The sequence below is a fragment of the Triturus cristatus genome, chromosome 7 (genome assembly GCF_964204655.1).
Source record: "Triturus cristatus chromosome 7, aTriCri1.1, whole genome shotgun sequence".
Lineage (NCBI taxonomy): Eukaryota > Metazoa > Chordata > Amphibia > Caudata > Salamandridae > Triturus > Triturus cristatus.
The window spans coordinates 666,425,409-666,445,411 of record NC_140590.1 but is presented as its reverse complement, the minus strand read 5'-3'; the positions used below and the strand labels follow the sequence as shown (position 1 = coordinate 666,445,411).

Sequence of the window (20,003 nt, the reverse complement as noted above, 5' to 3'; positions counted from 1 at the left end):
CATTCACCCATACAGTCACTCATGCATCCACTCACTAATCCGTACACCCACTCACACATCCACTCACTTACCAATACAGCCATGCACCCAGGTGTTGCAGTTAAGGTAAACGGATCTCCTGCACTTCATTCCCTCTTTACTCTAGTCAATTCCTTTGAGTGGTAAATCGTCAGATGATACAACATACTTGTTGTGCCTCACAAATACTTCTTGGGCAAACATTTGCACAGGGTCTACTCACTTATTGAGCACTCCACATGCTTAGCAACCACTTCCTTCTCCTCATCTTTACTACCACCAAATGGAAATAATTTCCCAAAAATAAACCAAATCAATATTCAAATTGAAAAGAGCAGATGCTGAAATGTGAACCTCCAATCTCAACACTGGAAGTGTGAAGAAAAGAAAACTGGGTTGGGACTTTCTTTCTAGAATTATCTTGTCCAATGAAATCCAATTCTTTAATAGTCATGTGATATTCGCAATGTTGCAAATCCCGACGTATTCGTGATTACAGGAAATAGAATAAAACAGTGTTCAACCATACAATTATGTAGGAAAATCTCACTTTATATGTTAGATTAGTAAACTACTGATTATAACCGTTAATTACAATATGTGTGTATATGTTTTTTACACTTTGTATAAATCACATCGATTTCAATAATAACCGTGATAGCGGAATATACGTTTCGCAACTGTTCATGGCGAATTTGTGAATTTAAAAAAAGAAAAGCCTTCTGGGGACATCTGTTTCTTGATGCTGAAAAAAATTAGGCTGCATTCTTGAAGGCCCAACAAAATAAGGATATCTCGACCAAACAAAGAAGTACTTACTTCATATAATTAGGATAAAGTAGCCTTGTTTGGTGGAGATTCACCTCTTTGTAGTCTTGTTGTCTTCTGTATAGCAGGATTAATGTCACAAATTTCTGGATAAAGACACATGAGGAACAATAACTTTGCCAAAATTCAGGAAAAGTCGTTGGACACATTTCCCTTTGATCCATTATGCAGCTATACTGTGGAATACACACCTGACATTTACCAAACAAGGCAGCACTCACAAATTAACCTGTATAAACTACTCCAGCTGGGTAGATATTTTATGCAAGACCGTGGACTCTTGTTGGATAAATGGGCAGGTGATGTTCCTCTTTTGCTCATTTCACAGAAATTAAACCTCAATTGAAAGCAAATATTAACATAGCAGGTGTCCCACTTGAATCTCCACCTCCATCAAGGACAAATGATCCTAACTTTCTGGGCTTCGCACAGGCAAACAAAGTGTGTTTTCTCTTCAATTCCACATTGAAAGACAATATGATATCCTTGGCAAAGGCAAATTCATGATTTATCTATCAGAGCGCCATCTGTAGTGACTGTGGTGAGTGGGTTCTATTTTGAGTCCATTCTTCTCCCTTTCAATGACTATAAATATGCCAATCTCTAAAATCGCCTGGAGGCATAGCCACCTTATTAGTATGCAACTCAAACACCCATACACCCACTGATACACCAATTCACACACAAAACAACTAACATACCCACTCACATATCCATACAGCACTTACACACCCAGTCACCAACCTATAAAGCCACTGAACTACTCATTCACAGATCCATACAGTTACTCACTCACACACCCACTCACAGACCCATACAGTCACTCACACCCACATAACCACTGACACCCATTTACAGACCAACACACCCACTCACACACCTACTCTCCGACTTATATAGCCAATCACCATCACACTATCAAAAGAATTAAAAGAACCTTAGAAATTCATTCAAAACAAAGGTAACAGGGACGTTATAGTTCGGAAATACAATTTTAAAAAACTTCAAAATTCACTAAATAAACAAAGGTTACTGGGATGGTATAGTTAGGCTCTCATTTCACGCGTACAAAACCATAGAAATTCGGCAGTTACAGTTACCTGAGCTAACTATAAATTACTCCCTTGCAATGCACTGCTTATGACCTCACTTATTGCATCACTCATGACATGGTCAGTGACATCACTGATGAAATCTCAAATGACATCACTGATTACATCATCCAGTGATTGTTAGTGTTTCGTAAGCGTTTGTGAGACTTAAAGATAGATACTTAGCTACTGCATAAGATACATTGCTATTCCATTCAAATTCCTCTCCAAATATTACAGCACCTTAGCATTTTTATAATAACAGCCTAAACCCGCCCTGAATTGCCACCTGCTTGAAATGCAGGCCCGCTTCACAGCTCAAACATGTATAGCACAGGTGCATTCTTTTAACCAGCGTGCCACCATTATTTTTTTTTTTTCTATTTGTAAAGCGCGATTGCTGCCCCAGGGGCGTCCAAGCGCTAGGTGTGCAGATGTGATCAATGAGGAGGTGATCGGGATCAGGGAGATTGTGTGAACAATAGGGTCTTCAGTTGTTTACGAAATGATAGCAGGTCAGGGTCTGAGCGAAGTTGTAGAGGGAGAGAATTCCATAGCTTGGAGGCATTTAGGGAGAACATCCTACCTCCGGTTCTGGCTCTTTTAACTTTAGGCATTGAGGCCAGGAAGGCCTCCGTAGATCGGAGAATCCTGCTAGGGCGGTAATGGGTAACTAGACTGTTGCTAATTGCTGGGCTCTTATTCCAGAAGGCTTGGTGGGAGATACATAGTGCCTTAAATGCAACTCTCTGTTTCACCGGGAGCCAATGTAGTTTTTTTAATCCAAGTCTGATTGACTGTCTGCGTGGGATCTGAAGCAAGGTTCTAGCTGCACAGTTCTGTACCAGTTGGGGCTTCCGCAAGGTAGATTCGGGGGAGCCCAAGTAAAGGGCGTTATTGAAGTCCAACCGGGATTGAATCAGACCCTGTATTGCTACTTGTTTCGCTTCCATCGGCAGGAGGGGCAGGACTTTCCTCACTGTTCTAAGTAAGCCAAAGCACGTGGCAGACAGCTTGGTGGCTTGGGTGGTGAACGAGAGATTTTTGTCTAACCAGACTCCCAGACTTTTTACACTTTCCTTCGGGGTTGGAGGAGGACCTAGACAGGAAGGCCAGAGGGAGATAAAAGGCACTGGTGAAGGAGGGCCCAAGAGCATAAGCTCCGTTTTGTCTCCGTTGAGCTTTAAGGAGGAGGCTGTCATCCATTCCTTAACATCCTGTAGGCATTTCATAAGGCCTGTTGTTATGTGCCTGTTACCCTCCTGCGCCAGAGACACCACTAGCTGGGTATCATCTGCGTATGATATGATCTTGATACAGAACGGTTGGACGACCCCAGCCAGTGGCTTCATATATACGTTGAACAACGCAGGGCTCAGAGAGGATCCTTGTGGCACCCCGCAGCTCAGTGATTTGCTGGTTGACACTGTGTCACCATCAAAGATTTGGAATGATCTATTGCTCAGGAAGGAATTGAGCCATCTAAGTGCATTTCCTGTTATTCCGATCTTCGCTAAACGGTTCAGCAGAGTGGAATAGCTGACCGTGTCGAAGGCCGCACTTAGGTCAAGGAGGATCACTGCCACTGAACCACCTTGATCCAGTATCCTCCGTGACTCTTCAATGACCGCTAACAGTGCTGTTTCGGTTCCGTGCCTAGGTCTAAACCCTGTCTGAGAAACATCCAGTAACGAGTGGTTTTCACGAAATTTTATTAATTGGATGTTTATATGTTTCTCAAGAATTTTGCTTGCCCAGGGGAGCAGAGAGATTGGGCGGTAATTGGCGTGGTCTTCCGGGTCTAAATTGGGCTTTTTAAGCAAAGCCCGTACCATGGCTCTCTTCCATCCTGTGGGCACGGTACATGATGAAATGGAGGAGTTTAATAGCTCCAGTACCACGGGTAGGGTGACCTGGCTAGCCTGCATCATAACATCTGGTGGTGCTGGGTCGAGTGGGGAGCCAGATTTGATTTGCCGGGCTAGGAGGTTAAGGGTATCCAGATTTAAGGGGAGAAAATGTTCTAGGGTAGGTTGGTCTGGGAGAGTTCTGTGTTTCAGTGGTGCCTGGACAGTTGTTATTGGGGTTATATCTACTGTTGGAAAGGAGGAGTAGATCTTAGTAACCTTTTTATGGAAGAAGTCCGCTAGCTCATTACATTGTGCTTGCGTTTTAGCTAAGGATGGAGCTGCGTTATTCACTTTTGTTAGGCTTTTTACCAAGTGGAAAATTTCCTTTGGTTTGGATTTGGCTTCCATAATTTTAGCCGAAAAATAGGCGGTTTGCGCTGTCCTAATCTCGTCTTTGTAAGCCTTGATTGCCTCCTTGTATTGGGACTTTTTCTCAGGTAGAAAGTCTAGGCGCCATGCTCTCTCATGTTTCCTACATAAACGTTTTTTAGCTCTTAAGATATCTGAAAACCAAGGGGCTGATTTGTGCAGTCTTTTCGGTATGGATTTCTGAAGGGGTAGGGTGGCGTCCAAAGATTTTTCGATCCAACCCTCATATTCCTGGTTTGCTATATTGGGGTCTGTAGAATGGGGTGGGCAAGTGGATTCTAAGTAGCTTATCCAACCCTTGGTGGGTAGTTTCGCCCAGTTCCTAGTGACTTTGGGTTGGGGGGTGGACCGGGGGGCTTTATCGGTAAACCAGGTGAAAGGTATTAAGTGGTGATCAGTCCAGGGAAGGGCAATGGGTTGACTGACCAACAGCTCCGTGCAATTGCTAAAAATCGGATCTAGTAGGTGGCCCTTTTCATGGGTCGGGGCTGAGACATGCTGAATTAATTGCAATGCTGCTAGGTCATCTGTTAGTTCCAACGCAATGTGGTCTGTGGGGCTGTCAAAGTGAAAATTAAGATCTCCCAGAAGAGTATGGTTGGCAGTTGACATAATGCGTTCGGCTATAATGTTCGGGAGAAGTCTATGGAACATTTTTGCCGGCTCTGGGGGGCGATATATCAGAGTGCCTGAGAAAGAAGTATTTGAGGAGAAGTCGATAGTGAATGCAAGACTTTCACACTCGGGGATTGCTTCGGCGGTAGTACGACAACGATACTGACCCTTTAGTATGATAGCCAGGCCTCCTCCTCTCCCTTCCGACCGGTCTAGCCTGTGGATTTGATAGCCAGGGGGTAAAGCTGTGACTAGGTACGGCTCAGAGTGGGGGGTGAGCCATGTCTCCGTCAGGAAGATGGCGTCCGGTTTCCGTTCTTCTAATAGCAGGGCAATTTCCGTGCTGTGTTTCGGAAGGGACCTACAGTTCAACAGGTACATACAATATTTCTGGATTGTGTCTGCTGGGATTTTGGTGTTGAGGGGATAATTGCAGGACGGGCAGCGGGGAGGAAGTTTATCTGGTGGGAATCTGTGGGTGCAACGTGCCACAGCTGCGGTTCCAATGCTGTGGATGTTCGCTGGACTATAGGTCCTTAGCTGGGTGGTATGGAGACCAGGGTTTATGGCCCCGGGTCCCGTGTGGTCGCGGACGGGCGCAGACGGGCTTGCCTTTGGCGCGCCAGCGGCGCTCCCGCTGCGCGCGTCCGCTGCGCGGTCGTAGGCAACACATCATTTAAGGTGAGTAAGAGGGGGTGTGGCCGAGCGTCAGTGGGCGTTTCCAGGAGCAAGGGGCTTCCCTGGAATGGCGCCAACACCGCGGAATGCAAGTCTCAAGTATTTCAGGTACACGTTATCACATACAAGATTAAAACAACTTTAAAATTGCAACCGCGCTGTGCAACGGCGCGATTTAAATAGTGTGGGAGGGGGCGTGGCCGAGCATCAGTGGGCGTGTCCAGGAGCGAGGGGCTTCCCTGGAATGGCGCCAACACCGCGGAATGCAAGTCTCAAGTATTTCAGGTACACGTTATCACATACAAGATTAAAACAACTTTAAAATTGTTAAAAGGATCACCCGCTCCCGGCTTCCGCCTCAGGAGCACTATCTATAAACATGTGGGCTGAAGCACCGATGTCTCTCAAAAAGCTCAGGCCATCCACATCATAAGGAAAGAACCAGGACCTGTATTTAACACACAGGACCCAGCTGTTGGACCCTGCCTCGTGGCGTGGCCCATCCAGACCCGTAGCGACACCAGACTGACCTCTGCACCCCACACAACCCTGATTAACGTAGCCTACCCGACCCAGTCCACACCTGGTCCCCCACAGAACCCGGGGCTACCCCCGTCCTTCCCTCCATCTTCCCGACACCGGGCACCCTTCCCCCTCCATCGGCCTCGTGGCCTCCAGTGACCCGGCCCGCACCCCAGATGGCCGCCCTCAACCCAAGCGCAACCCCGGCCTAGTCGCGCCATGCCGGCTGGGGGGAGAGAGAGCTCCTGGTGAGCAGGAGAGGGAGGAGTAGTTTCCCTCACACCTGGCCCCCTCTCACGAGATAGTTTTGATCGCCCCTCCGGCCACCCTGAGGGCTGGCTCCACACCTGCTGCATGTCTGGGATCCCTCCCGGCCCCGCTTTGAAAGGATCAAAGGGCCGCGTGGCAGGAACCCCCAACAAACGACCCCCAGGCGCTAAGACCCCTGCCCGTGAGGACTCCGGACATGAAAGAGGAGTCGACCTATAACAAGGGGCGCTCTGAGACCCTCGGCAGTTGAATCCTGGAACGAAACGAGCCCTGCTGACGTGGTTGCGGCTGAAAGAACATCCTCCCAAAGTCCGACGGAACTCTTGGAACCTCGGTGAGACCTGCAGACAGCGTCGCAGCTCCACCTGGCAGAGACGGACTTCTGCCTAGAAACGTCCGAGCCCTGCTGACGTGGTCGCGGCTCCCCTTGCACCCTTGAGAACTCTGAGCCCTGCTGACCGACTCGCGGCTCCTTGAAGATTGTTCGACCTCCAACACCCTTACTCGAGCCCTGCAGACTTAGTCGCAACTGAAGAGACATTCTGGTCCGGCTGGACCCTAAAGATCGTATCATATCCCTGGCTCGAGGATTGAGAGCCGTGTGCCGGATACGCCCTGCATTGACCCTGATCCTAAGACTGTCCCGCTACCCTTACCCCAACCGAGACTTTGTGAGCCCTTGCTCTACTTGTACAGACGCCTCTGCGGATCATAAAGGTCCTGATATTTCTAGATAAAGAATACGTGCTTCAGAATCTACAGTGTGGTGTCTCTGTGTTGCATGGTGCTAAATCAGCATGTACGATCTTAGGTACGGGACCCAGCCCTGACGGGGTCTCCTGCCAGTGCTCGGCTACCTCTCCCGGGAAAGGTGGGTCGCAGGGTGGTCAGGTACATATTCTGTCCTTCCCTGAGGCCGGCCCTTTCAACACCAGCACTGCATAAAATATAAAAATAGTTAAAAAATAAAAATGAGACCAAACACCGTAAATAAATGGAACCAGCACTGTGGAAAGGAAGTAGACTTGTGAGGATTACACAAAACAGAGACAGGATATTGCAGGAGGACCATGTCCCTTTATCAGTTGAAGAGGCTGGTGCTTAATTTAGGAGCAAAAAATGTTGCTTGTAATCAATCAATCAAACATTTGTAGCGCACGCTACTCACCCGTGAGGGTCTCAAGGCGCTGGGGGGGAGGGAGCTGCTACTGTTCGAACAGCCAGGTCTTGAGAAGCCTCCTGAAGGTCAGCAGGTCCTGGGTTTGTCGCAGGTGAGTGGGGAGGGTGTTCCATGTCTTGGTGGTGAGAAGGATCTGCCGCCAGTGGTCGTTCAGTGGATGCGTGGGACGAGGGTGAGGTCAGCGGAGCAAAGCTGGTGGTTGGGGGTATAGAAGGTGAGTCGTTTGTTGAGGTATGCTGGTCTGGCGTCGTGGAGTGCTTTGTGGGCATGGATGCGGAGCTTGAAGGTGATCCTTATGTTGATGGGGAGCCAGTACAGGTTCCTCAGGTGGGCAGTGATGTGGCTCTGGCAGGGGATATCGAGGATGAGGCATGTGGAGGTGTTCTGTATGCGTTGAAGTCTCTTCTGGAGTTTAGCCATGGTTCCTCCATAGAGGTTGTTGCCGTAGTCCAGCCTGCTGGTGACGAGGGCCTGGGTGACCATCCTTCTGGTTCCGGTGGGGATCCATCTGTAGATCTTGCAAAGCATACGGAGGGTGTTGAAGCAGGAGGGAGAGACGGCGTTGACTTGCTGGGTCATTGACAAAGATGAGTCCAGGGTGACCCCCAGGTTGCGAGCGTCGTTGGTGGGTGTCGGCGCAGCTCCCAGCGAGGCCAGCCACCAAGAGTCGTCCCAGGCGGAGGGGCAGGAGCTGAGGATGAGAACCTCCATCTTGTCCGAGTTCAGTTTCAGGTGACTGTTCTTCATCCATTCATCCATTCCCTTCAACTGGAAAGAGACAGGGCCTCACTACTGCAATTATAAAGTAAGCAGATAAGGAATGGGGATGAAGAGGTTATTACATTTCCTATACTATGCACTGTATTGGGGTTTCATTCTGGCTATGTCATGTAGAGAAACAACACTTTTGAATTATGTACTAGTGTGGGCTTGCAGTTTCCTGACTTTGAAATACCATGGTTTCCCTTTTCTTAATGGGTGACACTGAATTACTTTACAGATTGTTTCTTTTTATTTCTGACACCTACCTCTTTGTAACTTTAAGGTCTGATACTGTGAATTCAGGCAGTTGTCGTGTTGTGAGGCAAGAAAGAGACAAGACATCTAGTCGGACGCACCTTTTCAGCAAACGTCTCCGTTCTGTGGAACTCTCTACCTCAAGCAATCCAGCAGGTTCCATCTGAACACTGCTTTAAGAAGATGCTAAAGACCTGGCTCTTCTCCCAGCCATGCTAGGTCTTCTATCTCCGCCCCAGGTCTTCTATGGTTCCTCTAGCGCCGGGACACCTCCTCGTGAGGTAGCTGTTCGCGCTTTATAAAATCCAGTATTATTATTATTATTATAAGGACTGAAACACTTCTTTAATATTTCGGGAGCCCACGCCAGAAGGCTGCTTGCAGGCACACCTGCTGCACTGTATCTGGCTCCACCTCAAACTCCTCCTCTCCGGCTGTCTATGTTGTTACTGCATCAGCCTTGAGGAGGTAGCAGCGTCCTAACCCCGACTCAAAACCTCCATCCATTTTAACATGAACTCCGGTTTTCTTACTGAGTCTAGATGGCTTTCATAAGTCATCAGACCTGGTTATTACCTGGCCTTACTGAGTGATTACCACTGGAGGAGCTGGTTCATTAATCATCAGGTCAAAAGAGGCATCTATTTGTATCTCAGGGTTTGGTGCTGTGCTAAGGCAGATGTTGGTATTCTGCACAGGGTTTGTGGTCTTAAAGTGTGACGCATTTCAGGTGATGGATTACCCAGGTTGGGTCACCATGATCACGCTCCCTTTTACTGCCGTCACTTGGAGTGGCTTCATGTCAAATGGGGATTTCCTTTGTTTGACCACTACCATTCATCACCCTCAGGAAGAGTTTCTTGCGCTCGCTGCTTGGTGTCTGCATGTACTTTCATCCTCTTCTTCTCCTGGTCAGTAGCCTTGATCTTGAGCTTGTCCAGGATCACCTGAAGCTTGTATGACCATTGCGACTATTTGGTGTAACTGCATCAGCCAAACATTAGGTTGGCAGAAGTCTTCCCTGGTGTTCAGTGACGGGTGGTGCGATTCACCTGCAGAGCTTGACAGAGGGCCTCCTCAAGCACAAATCCTTCTACGCTAGCTCTCTGCACTGTTTAATTGAGGGTTCCCATGAATTGTTTTGCTGTTCCATTGGCTTGGGACCAAAGTGTCATAATCTGATGATTTTCAAGCCAATACAGTTCAGGAACTCTCTCATGTCTCCACTGGTGAATACGGGCCCATTGTCCTACTTCAGTACTTTAGCGAATCGCCACGTCAAAAAGATGTCATATAAGGTCTGGATTACCTTGGCAACTCCAGTTGATGAGACTATTTTTACTAACAGGAAACAGGAGTATTCCTCTACTACCACAAGATGATACTTGCCAGACTCAAGTGGACCAAAGAAGTCAACCAGTAACTTCTTCCACACTCCCTCCAGTATTTGTGACACCTCCAGGGGTAATTGTTGCATGGCTGGCAATAAACAGATTCACAGGTGGCACTTTCCCAGTTCCGTTTCTACCATGACATCTAGCCTGAGGAAGCACAGTCAGTCTCAGAGAGCCCTTTTGGTGGCAACTATCCCCTGGTACCCTTCATGCACCAGCTCAATGGCTTGTTTGTGTAGTTTCCCGAGAATCAGGATACGTGACCCTCTTAGGATGAGTCGCTCTTATGTAGCTGCCAGCTAGTGTTGGAAGGCCTTGATTTCCTCAGAGTAACCACTCCACGCGGCGCTTCCACTTGTGCCTGATCAATGAGGCATGTGATGAGGGCTAGAACTCTATCTTCTTTTTTAGCCCCAACTATTTGAGGAATAGAGAGTGCGGGGGCATGCTCGTGCTGACTATGAATTGAAGGTCCTCCTTTGCATTGGATGAATGTTGCTTCGCCAGGTGTAATGGCTGTCTGGAGAAGTAGTCTGCAGGATTGTGTTCTTTTCCTGGTTTGTGGACAATGGTATAGTCACCCTCCTTTAGGCATATTTCCCACTGTTCAATCCTGGGGGACATTGTATCTTTGGGATTTCCAAAGATGGGTTGGAGAGCCTAGCGGTCCATTATGATAGTGAACCTTTTGCAATATAGGAAGATATGGAAATGTGAGACTCTCCTTCTTAGGTTGAGAATAGGCCTTCTCAGTGTCAGAGATGCTTCTTCTGGCTTAGGCTACAATTTGACGCTGGGCTCCAGAGTGTTGTGCCAGGATTGCTCCAACACCCACTGATCTGGCATCGACAGTTACCTTCATGGACAGTTTGGGGTCGAAGTAGGCCATGACAGTAGCTTTGGCAAGGGTGCCCGTTATCTGCTAAAAACTATGTTTGCATTCTGGAGCCCAATGGAAAACCACCTTCTTACTTGTGACGTGATGGAAGGGGGGTACTGATGGTAGCATAGTCTTGAATGTACCTGGTTCAATAGCTAGCCATGCCTAAAAAGGTACGAAGCTTGAAAACATCTCTATGTAGGCTCGCAGCTGTGAGGGCAGCAACTTTTTCAGGAACGGGCATCATTCCTTCTTTTGAAAATATGTGCCTGAAGAATTTCAGCCTGGTTTTATGCATCTCACATTTGCCAGCATTGAGAGTGAGACCAGCTTCACATAGTAGGTGGCAGGTCTTGTTTAGGGCTACAGCAAGCACTTTGCGTGTGAGCCCAAAGACAGGATGTCATCGCTGTAGCTGAATGTGTTGGATACTGGTTAAATTACATAGTAAATGGACTCGTGGAAGATTTCAGCAGCGAGATAAAAAGTTCTGTTTATTAAAATGGAAGAGTCCCAGGTGTGTGGTAAAGGTTGTGAAGTAGTGGCATTGTTCCTCCAATTCGATCAGATGGTAGACCTTGTTTAGGTTGAGCTTGGAGAAGAGTTTCGCAACATGGTGATCACATTCTATTGCTTTGTTGGGCTGCAGCAGATTAGAAAATCTCCTTTCCTGTCCATTTTAGGGAGCACAACGATGAGGAATACCAAGGAGTGTGGACAGTTTAATAATGCCAAGACTGTGGATGTTTGTGATCTCTTTCTTCACCGCTTCTTGCAGGTGAAACGCAGCTCTCCTGTGTCTCTGTGCCACTCATCGGTGTGAAGGTGAGCGAGAACATCCTTCAGTTTACTGAGACCACTGAAGAGAGCTGGGGAGTGATGAGCGAAACCTTGATCTGTTGCAAAGTGATAGTTGATGGAAATAAAAATGATTTCTGCTTTGGAGGTAAAGCTGAGGAGGCAGGACCCCGATGTCTTGCCTTGCAGCACATGTATGGTATCAGTAATGGAATTTTTGCCATGTGTTAAAGTCACATTGACTGAGCCGCTTGGATGCAGCCCATGTATAGATTTTGATGGATGACTGTGAGAGCTTTGGGCTGGGTCAAGTTCAGTAAAGCAATCAAACAGCATCACATTGATGGATGGCCCTTGTCAATAATGAATGGTATGGACTGTCCGTTTAACTCCAGATGAACACCTGGACAGGAGCTGGTGGGTTTTGACAGGTGCACCTGGTGGATAATCTCAGTCTCTGAATGCACATGCATAAGTTCCAACCTGGTGACAATGGGTAGGCAGAGGACTCCGGGGACTGGAGCTTGACAGTCTTGGATGTAAAAAGTGGTGGGGACTTTGTGCCTCCTGTAGGTGAGGGGCGCTGTGAACTTACCTATGCAGCGTATTGGTGTCTTCTTGGCCCACACATAGATTTTTTGTCACGTGTCAGTGAGTTGCATATAATTTTGAAGGTCAGCTAGGTCTCACCTGCTGATGATATTGACTGAAGCATCACTGTTGAAGATGAAGTTCATGGCACAATCATTATTTGGTTGGGTCGTAGGGTCACGTGTCTGTGGTATACATCATCAAGAGTAGACCATCCTCCTCACTGTCACTGACTGGAGACGCCGTGGATTGAGAGGAAGGTGAGGTGGGTGTAGCGATGATCTTTATTTGCTTTTCATAAATCGTGGTCACAGTTTGCGATTTCTACAGGTGAGAAATTGCAAATGTCAACCAATTTTTGGCTTTTGAACATATCAAAATGCCTGTTTTGCTTTTCGGGCTGAAATTGTGATTCGGCCAGTCAAGAAATGCAAAAAAGCTTTTGTACATCTGTCGCTAAGCCCCATAGGAATTAATGTTAAAATAATTTATGCAAATTTTGAGTTTTTATTTATTTATTTAGGTCACTTATATCGCGCACGAATCATCCCCAAGAGGATCTCTTGGCGGTGGAAAAAGAGGCAAGCGGTCAGCGAGGGGAAAGCATTAGAAAAGCCACGTTTTGAGCAGCTTTTTAAATTGGGCCAGATTCGGGCATTGGCGGATTTGTTCAGGGAGGCTTTTCCACAGCTTGGGGGCCTGATACGAAAAGGAACGACCCCCCATCTTTACCTTCCTAATTCTATGACCACACAGTGTTTTACGATTGCTGGATCTAAGCTGCCGTGTAGGTTGATACCATTTAAGTTTATCAGTCAGACAAACTGGCCCCAGTCCATGCAAGGACCTAAAGACCAAACACAGCATTTTAAATGTGGCCCGTTTCCTTACTGGAAGCCAATGCAAATTGGCGTAAGAACGGCAAGGAGGGGGTTCGAGCTGGTTTGTCAAGAGCAAGACGGGCAGCTGTATTTTGCACCACCTACAATTTGGAAAAGAGGTCCTCCTTGATTCCTACCAATAAGAAGTTGCCATAATCCAGGCAACTCATTAGCAGTGCCTGGATAAGGGTCTTTCTAGCACTCAGCGGGATCCATGGGTAGATCTTTCTCAACATCCGCATGGTCCCAAAGCAAGAGGTAGCTAGCGTTTTCACCTGTATCTCCATTGAGAGCTGGTTATCTAACCTAATCCCCAAGTTCTTCGCCCAGCTACTCGGGACGGGGGCCGCACCCAATTCGGGTGGCCACCAGTCTGGAGTCCACAGATCAACAGCTTTGCCAAACAAAAGTTTCTCGGTCTTAGAGGAGTTTAATTGTAAAAAATGTCTCCTCATCCGGTCTGCAATGTTAATCATACAAGTTGCAAACCTGGCTTTCGTTTTGGCGGGGTCCTTACCAATGTGTACAATCAGCTGCGTATCGTCAGCGTACTATCTGGTTTCAAAGCCACAGTTCCTGATAATTGAGGCTAAGGAGGCCACGTATAGATTGAATAACGTGGAGCTCAATATAGAGCCCTGTGGTACCCCCTTGTCCACCACAACAGGAGATGACACATAAGACCCTAGTTGAACAGATTGGGTTCTATCAGATAGGTAGCTTTGAAACCATTTAAAGGCTAAGCCACCGACACCAACCTCCTGCAACCTATTTAGTAGTATGCTGTGGGAGATGGTGTTGAAGGCTGCCGACAGGTCCAACAGCACCAGCATAACTGGAGAGTCCCCATCGAGCAGCATCCTGATGGTATCCGTAACTTCGAGCAAGGCTGCCTCAGTGCTGTGTGATGTGTGAAAACCTGACTGAGTAGGATCTAATATCTTGTTCTCTTCTAAATAGTTAGAAAGATGACGGTTAAATATAGATTCCATGATTTTAGACCAACATGGAAGAAGAGAAATGGGTCTGTAGTTTTGAACCACTGTTGGGTCTGCTGATACCTTTTTAAGCAGCGGCTTAACGTGAGATACCTTCCATTTACCCGGAAAGGTAGCAGTAGCTAAAGAGATGTTACATATAACTGCCAAAGTATCTGCAAGAATAGGAGACAACTCCTTCATGACCCTAGGTGGCAGTGGGTCCAAGAGTGATCCTGATTTGGTTTTGGCCAGCAAAACCCCCACCTGGGATCCCGTCATGATGGGAAAGTCATCTAGGCTAGATGAACAAGGGACTGTCCTAGGGGCGAGATTGTTATTCATATTTTCTGTTGTCCCGAAGGCACGATATATGATATCAATCTTATCGGTAAAGTGAGACGCTAGCTGATTACAAAACTCCTGCGTGGCTGGCGGGAGCGAGTCATTTGCCTGCGGGCAGGTGAATTCTCTCAAAATGATAAAAAGCTCCCGTGAAGAGTCCTTAGCCTCCATAATCCGGGTACCCAGGTGAGCTCTCCTAGTCTTATTACAGCTGTTTAAATAAGTTCTGTGGGCTGCACGATAACTATCTTTATCAGCTGCTACTTTACATTTTCTCCATCTTCTTTCTAAAGATCTCCAACTGTCCTTCTCCTTTTTTAATATTCCAGTGTACCATGGCGCGGGGGCTGCTCTAACCGGAGTTCTTACCCATTTCACTGGTCAAATCACATCAAGAGCCTCTTTAATAGAGGCTTCAACTCGCTCTAAGGCTAAATCACAATCAATCTCACCAAGTGATGGAGGAGAGTAGCCTCTGCTAAACGCTGAGGCCGTTACTCCTTTCCAAGCTCTATGTGATTTCGTGCGCTGCTTAGGGCTTTCGGATGAACTCAACGCAGTCCAGTAGAAACGTAGTGCGAGATGGTCTGTCCAGTCCATATTTTTTATAATGTTAAGGGCCACATGCATCAAGATTTTTTCCGGTTGTAAATGGGCCGATTTGCAGGATCAGCCCATGTGCGATCGGAAAAAGCCCTTTTCGGATGCAGGAACCCATTTCCATTTGCAAATTAGGTAATCACAATTTTTTGCGATTGCCTAAATTGTGAATGCATTTAGGGAAACACAAATTGTGATTCCCTAAAGGCGATGCATCAAGTCTTTCCTAAATGCAAACTGTGCATTTAGGAAACGCTAATTACCATCAACTTTAAGTTGAGGGTAATCTGCCAATTCTTTGAAAAATTCACAAACGTTTTTTCAAAGTGACATGTGGTGCACACACATGCTTGCGCCACATGTGCACACTTACCTTTTTGGGGGGTGCATCAGGGGGGCCTTAGGCCCCCTGGCACTCTTGGAATTGCATTTGCAATTTGCAATTATCAATTTGCGAACGCATTCCCATAACTTTTTTATGGGACTATAGGCCCATAGGAATGACTGGAGTGACATTACCTAATAGCGATTTGCAAGGGTCTCCAACAGTAGATTACCAGCATCGTAGAGGTAGTTCCCTGGAGTGCAGTCCAGCACAGAACATAATTCAGAGGTGTTTTTCTCTTTTTTGCCGCACAACAGAACAACTGGTGATGAGGGGAGCACCCACTTGCTCACCGATCAACTGGCCTGTCAGCCTCATGCAGCTTCCATTTCTGTGCGGTCTGCCATGCTTTCTCTGGCTGCGAACACACCTGCCGGACTGCTGTGGGGGCATGCCCCTCAAACCTGCAGCCCCTGATGGCCTCCCTCTCTACAATACTGCGCCCTAAATCTCCCATCAGAGCTGCTTACTGGCTCATCCAGGCTCCTGCAGCTCCCTAACAAAGCCCTCTAAAGTATCCAGTGTCTCCAGCACATGTCTCTCACCAGGCCCTGCCCTCCTGCTGGTAGCCATCTTGGATTGGGGAAGCCTACTAACCTGTCTACTGTATGGAACCCAAGCCAATATGGTGGCCATCTTGGCTTGGGAAGGCCTTCACACCTTTGGTAGCCATCTTAGCTTGGGAATGCTTACACACCTTTTGTGGCCATTTTGGCTTGGGAAGGCCTACACAAAGCTTCCTCTGTCGTGCCAACCTCCACCAGGCGACCATCTTAGATTGGGAAGACCTGTCAATTACTTCTTGCCGCTGGTAGCAACCTCTTCCTGTGAGTGGCAGGCACAATGACTGTCTGCATACCCTTCATCTGCACTGACAGTGCAAGGTACTCCCCCCATCTTCAGCTACCATGTCCACTAAAAGACGCTCCACATAGTACACTGCCACGTTTCTGAAGCCACCGTCCCCGTTTGACATGTCAAAGAAGCACAACATTGGTGCGCAGTGGGCTGACTGGATCTGCAAATTTGATGATTTCATTGAGGCTCTCGACGAACCCAATGAAACCAAGGTGATTCGATACCTAAAGACCCTCACAGAAGATGGTGTCAAGGAAGCCCTCAAGAAGATCCCAAAAGAAGAGTCCAACACATATCAAAAGATGAAAGACAAACTTGCCATAAAGTTCGACCCTGCCAGCAACGTGGACTATGAATGCTACACATTCAGCAGCATGTCAGCAACTGGGAGAGTCAATGGCCAACTTTCTAGAGTGCCTGGAAAGCCTCATCAAGCACTGCCAGTTCAACAAATTTTCCAATGAGGATGCCATCCGCCTCAGGTTCATAGTGTGCTGTCTATCAGAATCCTTTAGAAGACCCATGCTCAGAGAAGCCCACTCTCTTGATAAGATGCTGGATGCAGTCCATGCGGAACAGTGAGCTGACAAGGAAGCAGCTGCCATGGAAGCAGGCACCACCAGCAAAGAGACTATGCTAGCCATAGGTAGCAGCTACCAGCCATAAACACACAGACAAGCACAAGCCATGGCCCCTGGAAAGCGCAAAAATATTCTACAGGTGTGGCCTGGCTTACCCTCACAACAAGAAATGCCCAGCCATCAGAGAGGTGTGCAAAGGCTGTGGTAAGGAAAATCAATTCAAATCCGTCTGCCATAACCAAGCGAAGCAGCAGCCTGCCAACCAGCCTACTGAGATAAATCAAGAGTTGAGAGCTGACGCTGCCTCAAATGAGGAAACTGACCTAGACATCATGTGCCGAACGGCATCTCAGCATCCAGGAAATGCAAAATAAAGATTTCGTACCACTGGCCATTTGTCCCTGCCTCCATATTTTTTCTGTGGGAGTGTGTTGCAGTATCCGTGAGTGGCCATTTGTGGTGCTGAACTTACTCTAAGGCTGGGCTGGAGTACATCTTCAACTGTTTTGGGCCAATTGCGACGGTAGTAACTTTAGAAGTACAGTTTGTGAATAGCAATGCACTTACTCTTTTGTGAGCGGGTGTTTTTATTTTCATTTCCCTCCCTAAACGACACCTCTCCCCTTCCTAGGCTGCTCTTACACCTACCTAACTCCTTCCCATTTAGTAATAAGTATTCTCCATTTTCCAGCTAATTCGAAGGGTCCTCCAATATTTACTACTACTTAATATACATGCATGTGCAGAGAACTATACAATGTACGTGGATTCCTAAGAGATGGAGTCTCAAATTAACCTGAGATCAGCGACCCCCTGGTCGCTATGCACAGAGCAGACAGACATAACTTAGGGCAAAGCAGTACCAAAACAGTAATAAAATCAGAACACCAAACAATAAAAATCTCAAATCGAATTAGAAAAATAGACTAAAATCTTATAAACAAAATGATACTAAAACTACACAAATCATATATGGTGGAATAGGGATATTCATTTTGAAAATTTTAATTAGAAATGACACCAACAATGCACTAAGAGCCAATGATAGTCTATGGAAGCAGAAGACTGGGACCTAGGCAAAATTTGAGGCCAGCCACGAAGCAGCCCTGTTTGGAAACACCAAGTGGAATGGTCCCAGTGAAAGGTTGAAACTCAAAAGTTTGAAAATGTTACTAAGGCCCACTTCAGAAAGGGATTCTGTCACATTTTGTATTCTACGTTCCAACACACATGGGATAGTGTCACTTTTTTTCCTCTTCTGATATTCCACAGGTCCAGAAAATGTTCTGAGGAGGGCACTTTGAGGTGCCATATTAATGCCTGGCACCTGGTGGGGTTGTCTCTTGGCTCTTCCATAACCAACTGGGTAAGAGTTCTAAGGGGCAACCCTATCCCCCTTTGCAGCATTCCTGTTTGCCCTACTGCAACAATCTCACCATAACTGGACTGGGAACAGAAACCAGCCCTGGCAATCCGCTCGACTGGCCCAGGGGGAAAGGGAGGGGGTGTTAGTGTCAGGCACCACTGCTGCTTTTGTTACAGGGGCCGATATTGCAGCACTGCTGCAAAACCAACCCCCAGTAACAAACCTGGCCCCACATGTCTAAAAACGACACACAGGAAAAAATGCCCTGGATCCGCAACGGCCAGTCCGGCCCTGAATCTCACAGTGCACCTTATTCCCAAAATCCAAGCCTGGGAAACCCCTTGTGCAGAGACTGTGTGCTCACCCAGATGTGTTGCCAGGCACTGTAGTGAATGGCACAATAAGTGCTGCAGTCCATAGGTGGTATTTAACTTTCCATGCAAGGGGTGAAATTCTGCAGCATATACTATGGCATTATTGAAAAGCTAATTGCACCAATCAGGGAAGTTTCAGCTAAGTTCAACACGTTTAAGGAGGAGCACCAGCACATTACTCCTGTTTAGCAGGTGGAACAGTGTGCAGGGTTCTAAGTTCAGCAAAAGTATGGCCCAAAGAAAGTGAAAAATCTGGAGTGACTACGCATAAAAGGCAGATATCCTACAACAATCTTATCTGAACAGTCATTCTTTATTGCAGCTGTGATAACTGTGCTGTACTCTAACTAGATTTGCTCCACTCACCTCCCCTGTGCTAACTTTGGTCTCTTCCCTAGTATCTACACAAAGAGTCATGGAAGCTTATGTGAGGCCAACATTCTCTTGCAGACTAGGCATCTTGATTGCTAGGGACCCCAGGATTCCTCCTCTCTGTAAAAGAGCGTCATGACCCTACAAGTAGAACTCGTAATAACAAAAGGGTAATGAATTTCTGTATGAATGTGATTGTGGTGTTCTTATGTTGTAACAGCACATATGCATATTCTGTGGCTGACTGCATTGTTCTCATTCCCCAGATGTGTTTCTGCTTCATGCTTATTTCTCTGCTGAGGAAGCCCAAACTGACAAGCATTGTTGGGTTCTTAGTTACTCTCACCTTCGGATGCCTGAGTCTCATTGTTCTGGTGGACGATCTACCATCACCCGTGATGTGGGTTTTGAGTGTTCTTCTCAGTCCCTGTGCTTTCACCACTGGCTTATCTCAGGTATGAGCGCTCTCAATGCACTGCCGTGCTTGCATTATTTTATAACTGGGACCAAAACATACTCTGAAACTTGTCATGGTACCTGGTCTATTCTGGCATAAACGCCCTGTATTGTCCTGCTGTTTATTTCTTTTCTGTTAGTATACCCACTTCTCAAGCATACTTAATTTATTGAGGTCTGAAGATCATCTTTCGAACACTTTTTCTTTTTTTTTTGTGTTATAATTTTTTATTGGCATTTCATAAATACGGTACAATAAATATATGAAAACATTGCATATCTTAAAATACGTTATAGTAGAGAAAAAATAATGAATATAATTGTAAATATAAAAGCAAATGTATCAAAATCTATAGAATAGCAGAAAAAAGAAGGAAATTAAGGGCAAAACATATTATATCAAATAAAGGAAATACAAACCATTAAATATTAAATAGTGAATATAAAATATTAAAGCATTAAACCATTAATTTGACAACAAATCAATAAAGGCTGAAAATGATAGAATGTCAAGCTATTAAACATAAGTTATATATTTAATTAAAAGAATTCATTTGGAATATTATAAGGTAATGCATTATAAAGAATATAGAATCACACCAGTTGTAAGTATAAATATAATAGTAAAAGGTTGACTAATTGAAGAC

The 20,003-nt window shown here is 46.4% G+C and overlaps 1 protein-coding gene across 2 annotated transcripts in view; it reads left to right on the top strand.

Moving 5' to 3' along the window:
- Positions 1-20,003, top strand: part of LOC146810319 (ATP-binding cassette sub-family A member 9-like) — a 1,478,308-nt gene that overhangs the window by 264,549 nt on the left and 1,193,756 nt on the right. For both annotated transcript variants that reach the window (XM_085617315.1, XM_085617314.1), the window contains exon 8: positions 19,167-19,355. In XM_085617315.1, coding sequence (XP_085473441.1) covers positions 19,167-19,355 — 189 coding nt within the window. The remainder of the gene's footprint in view (positions 1-19,166; positions 19,356-20,003) is intronic.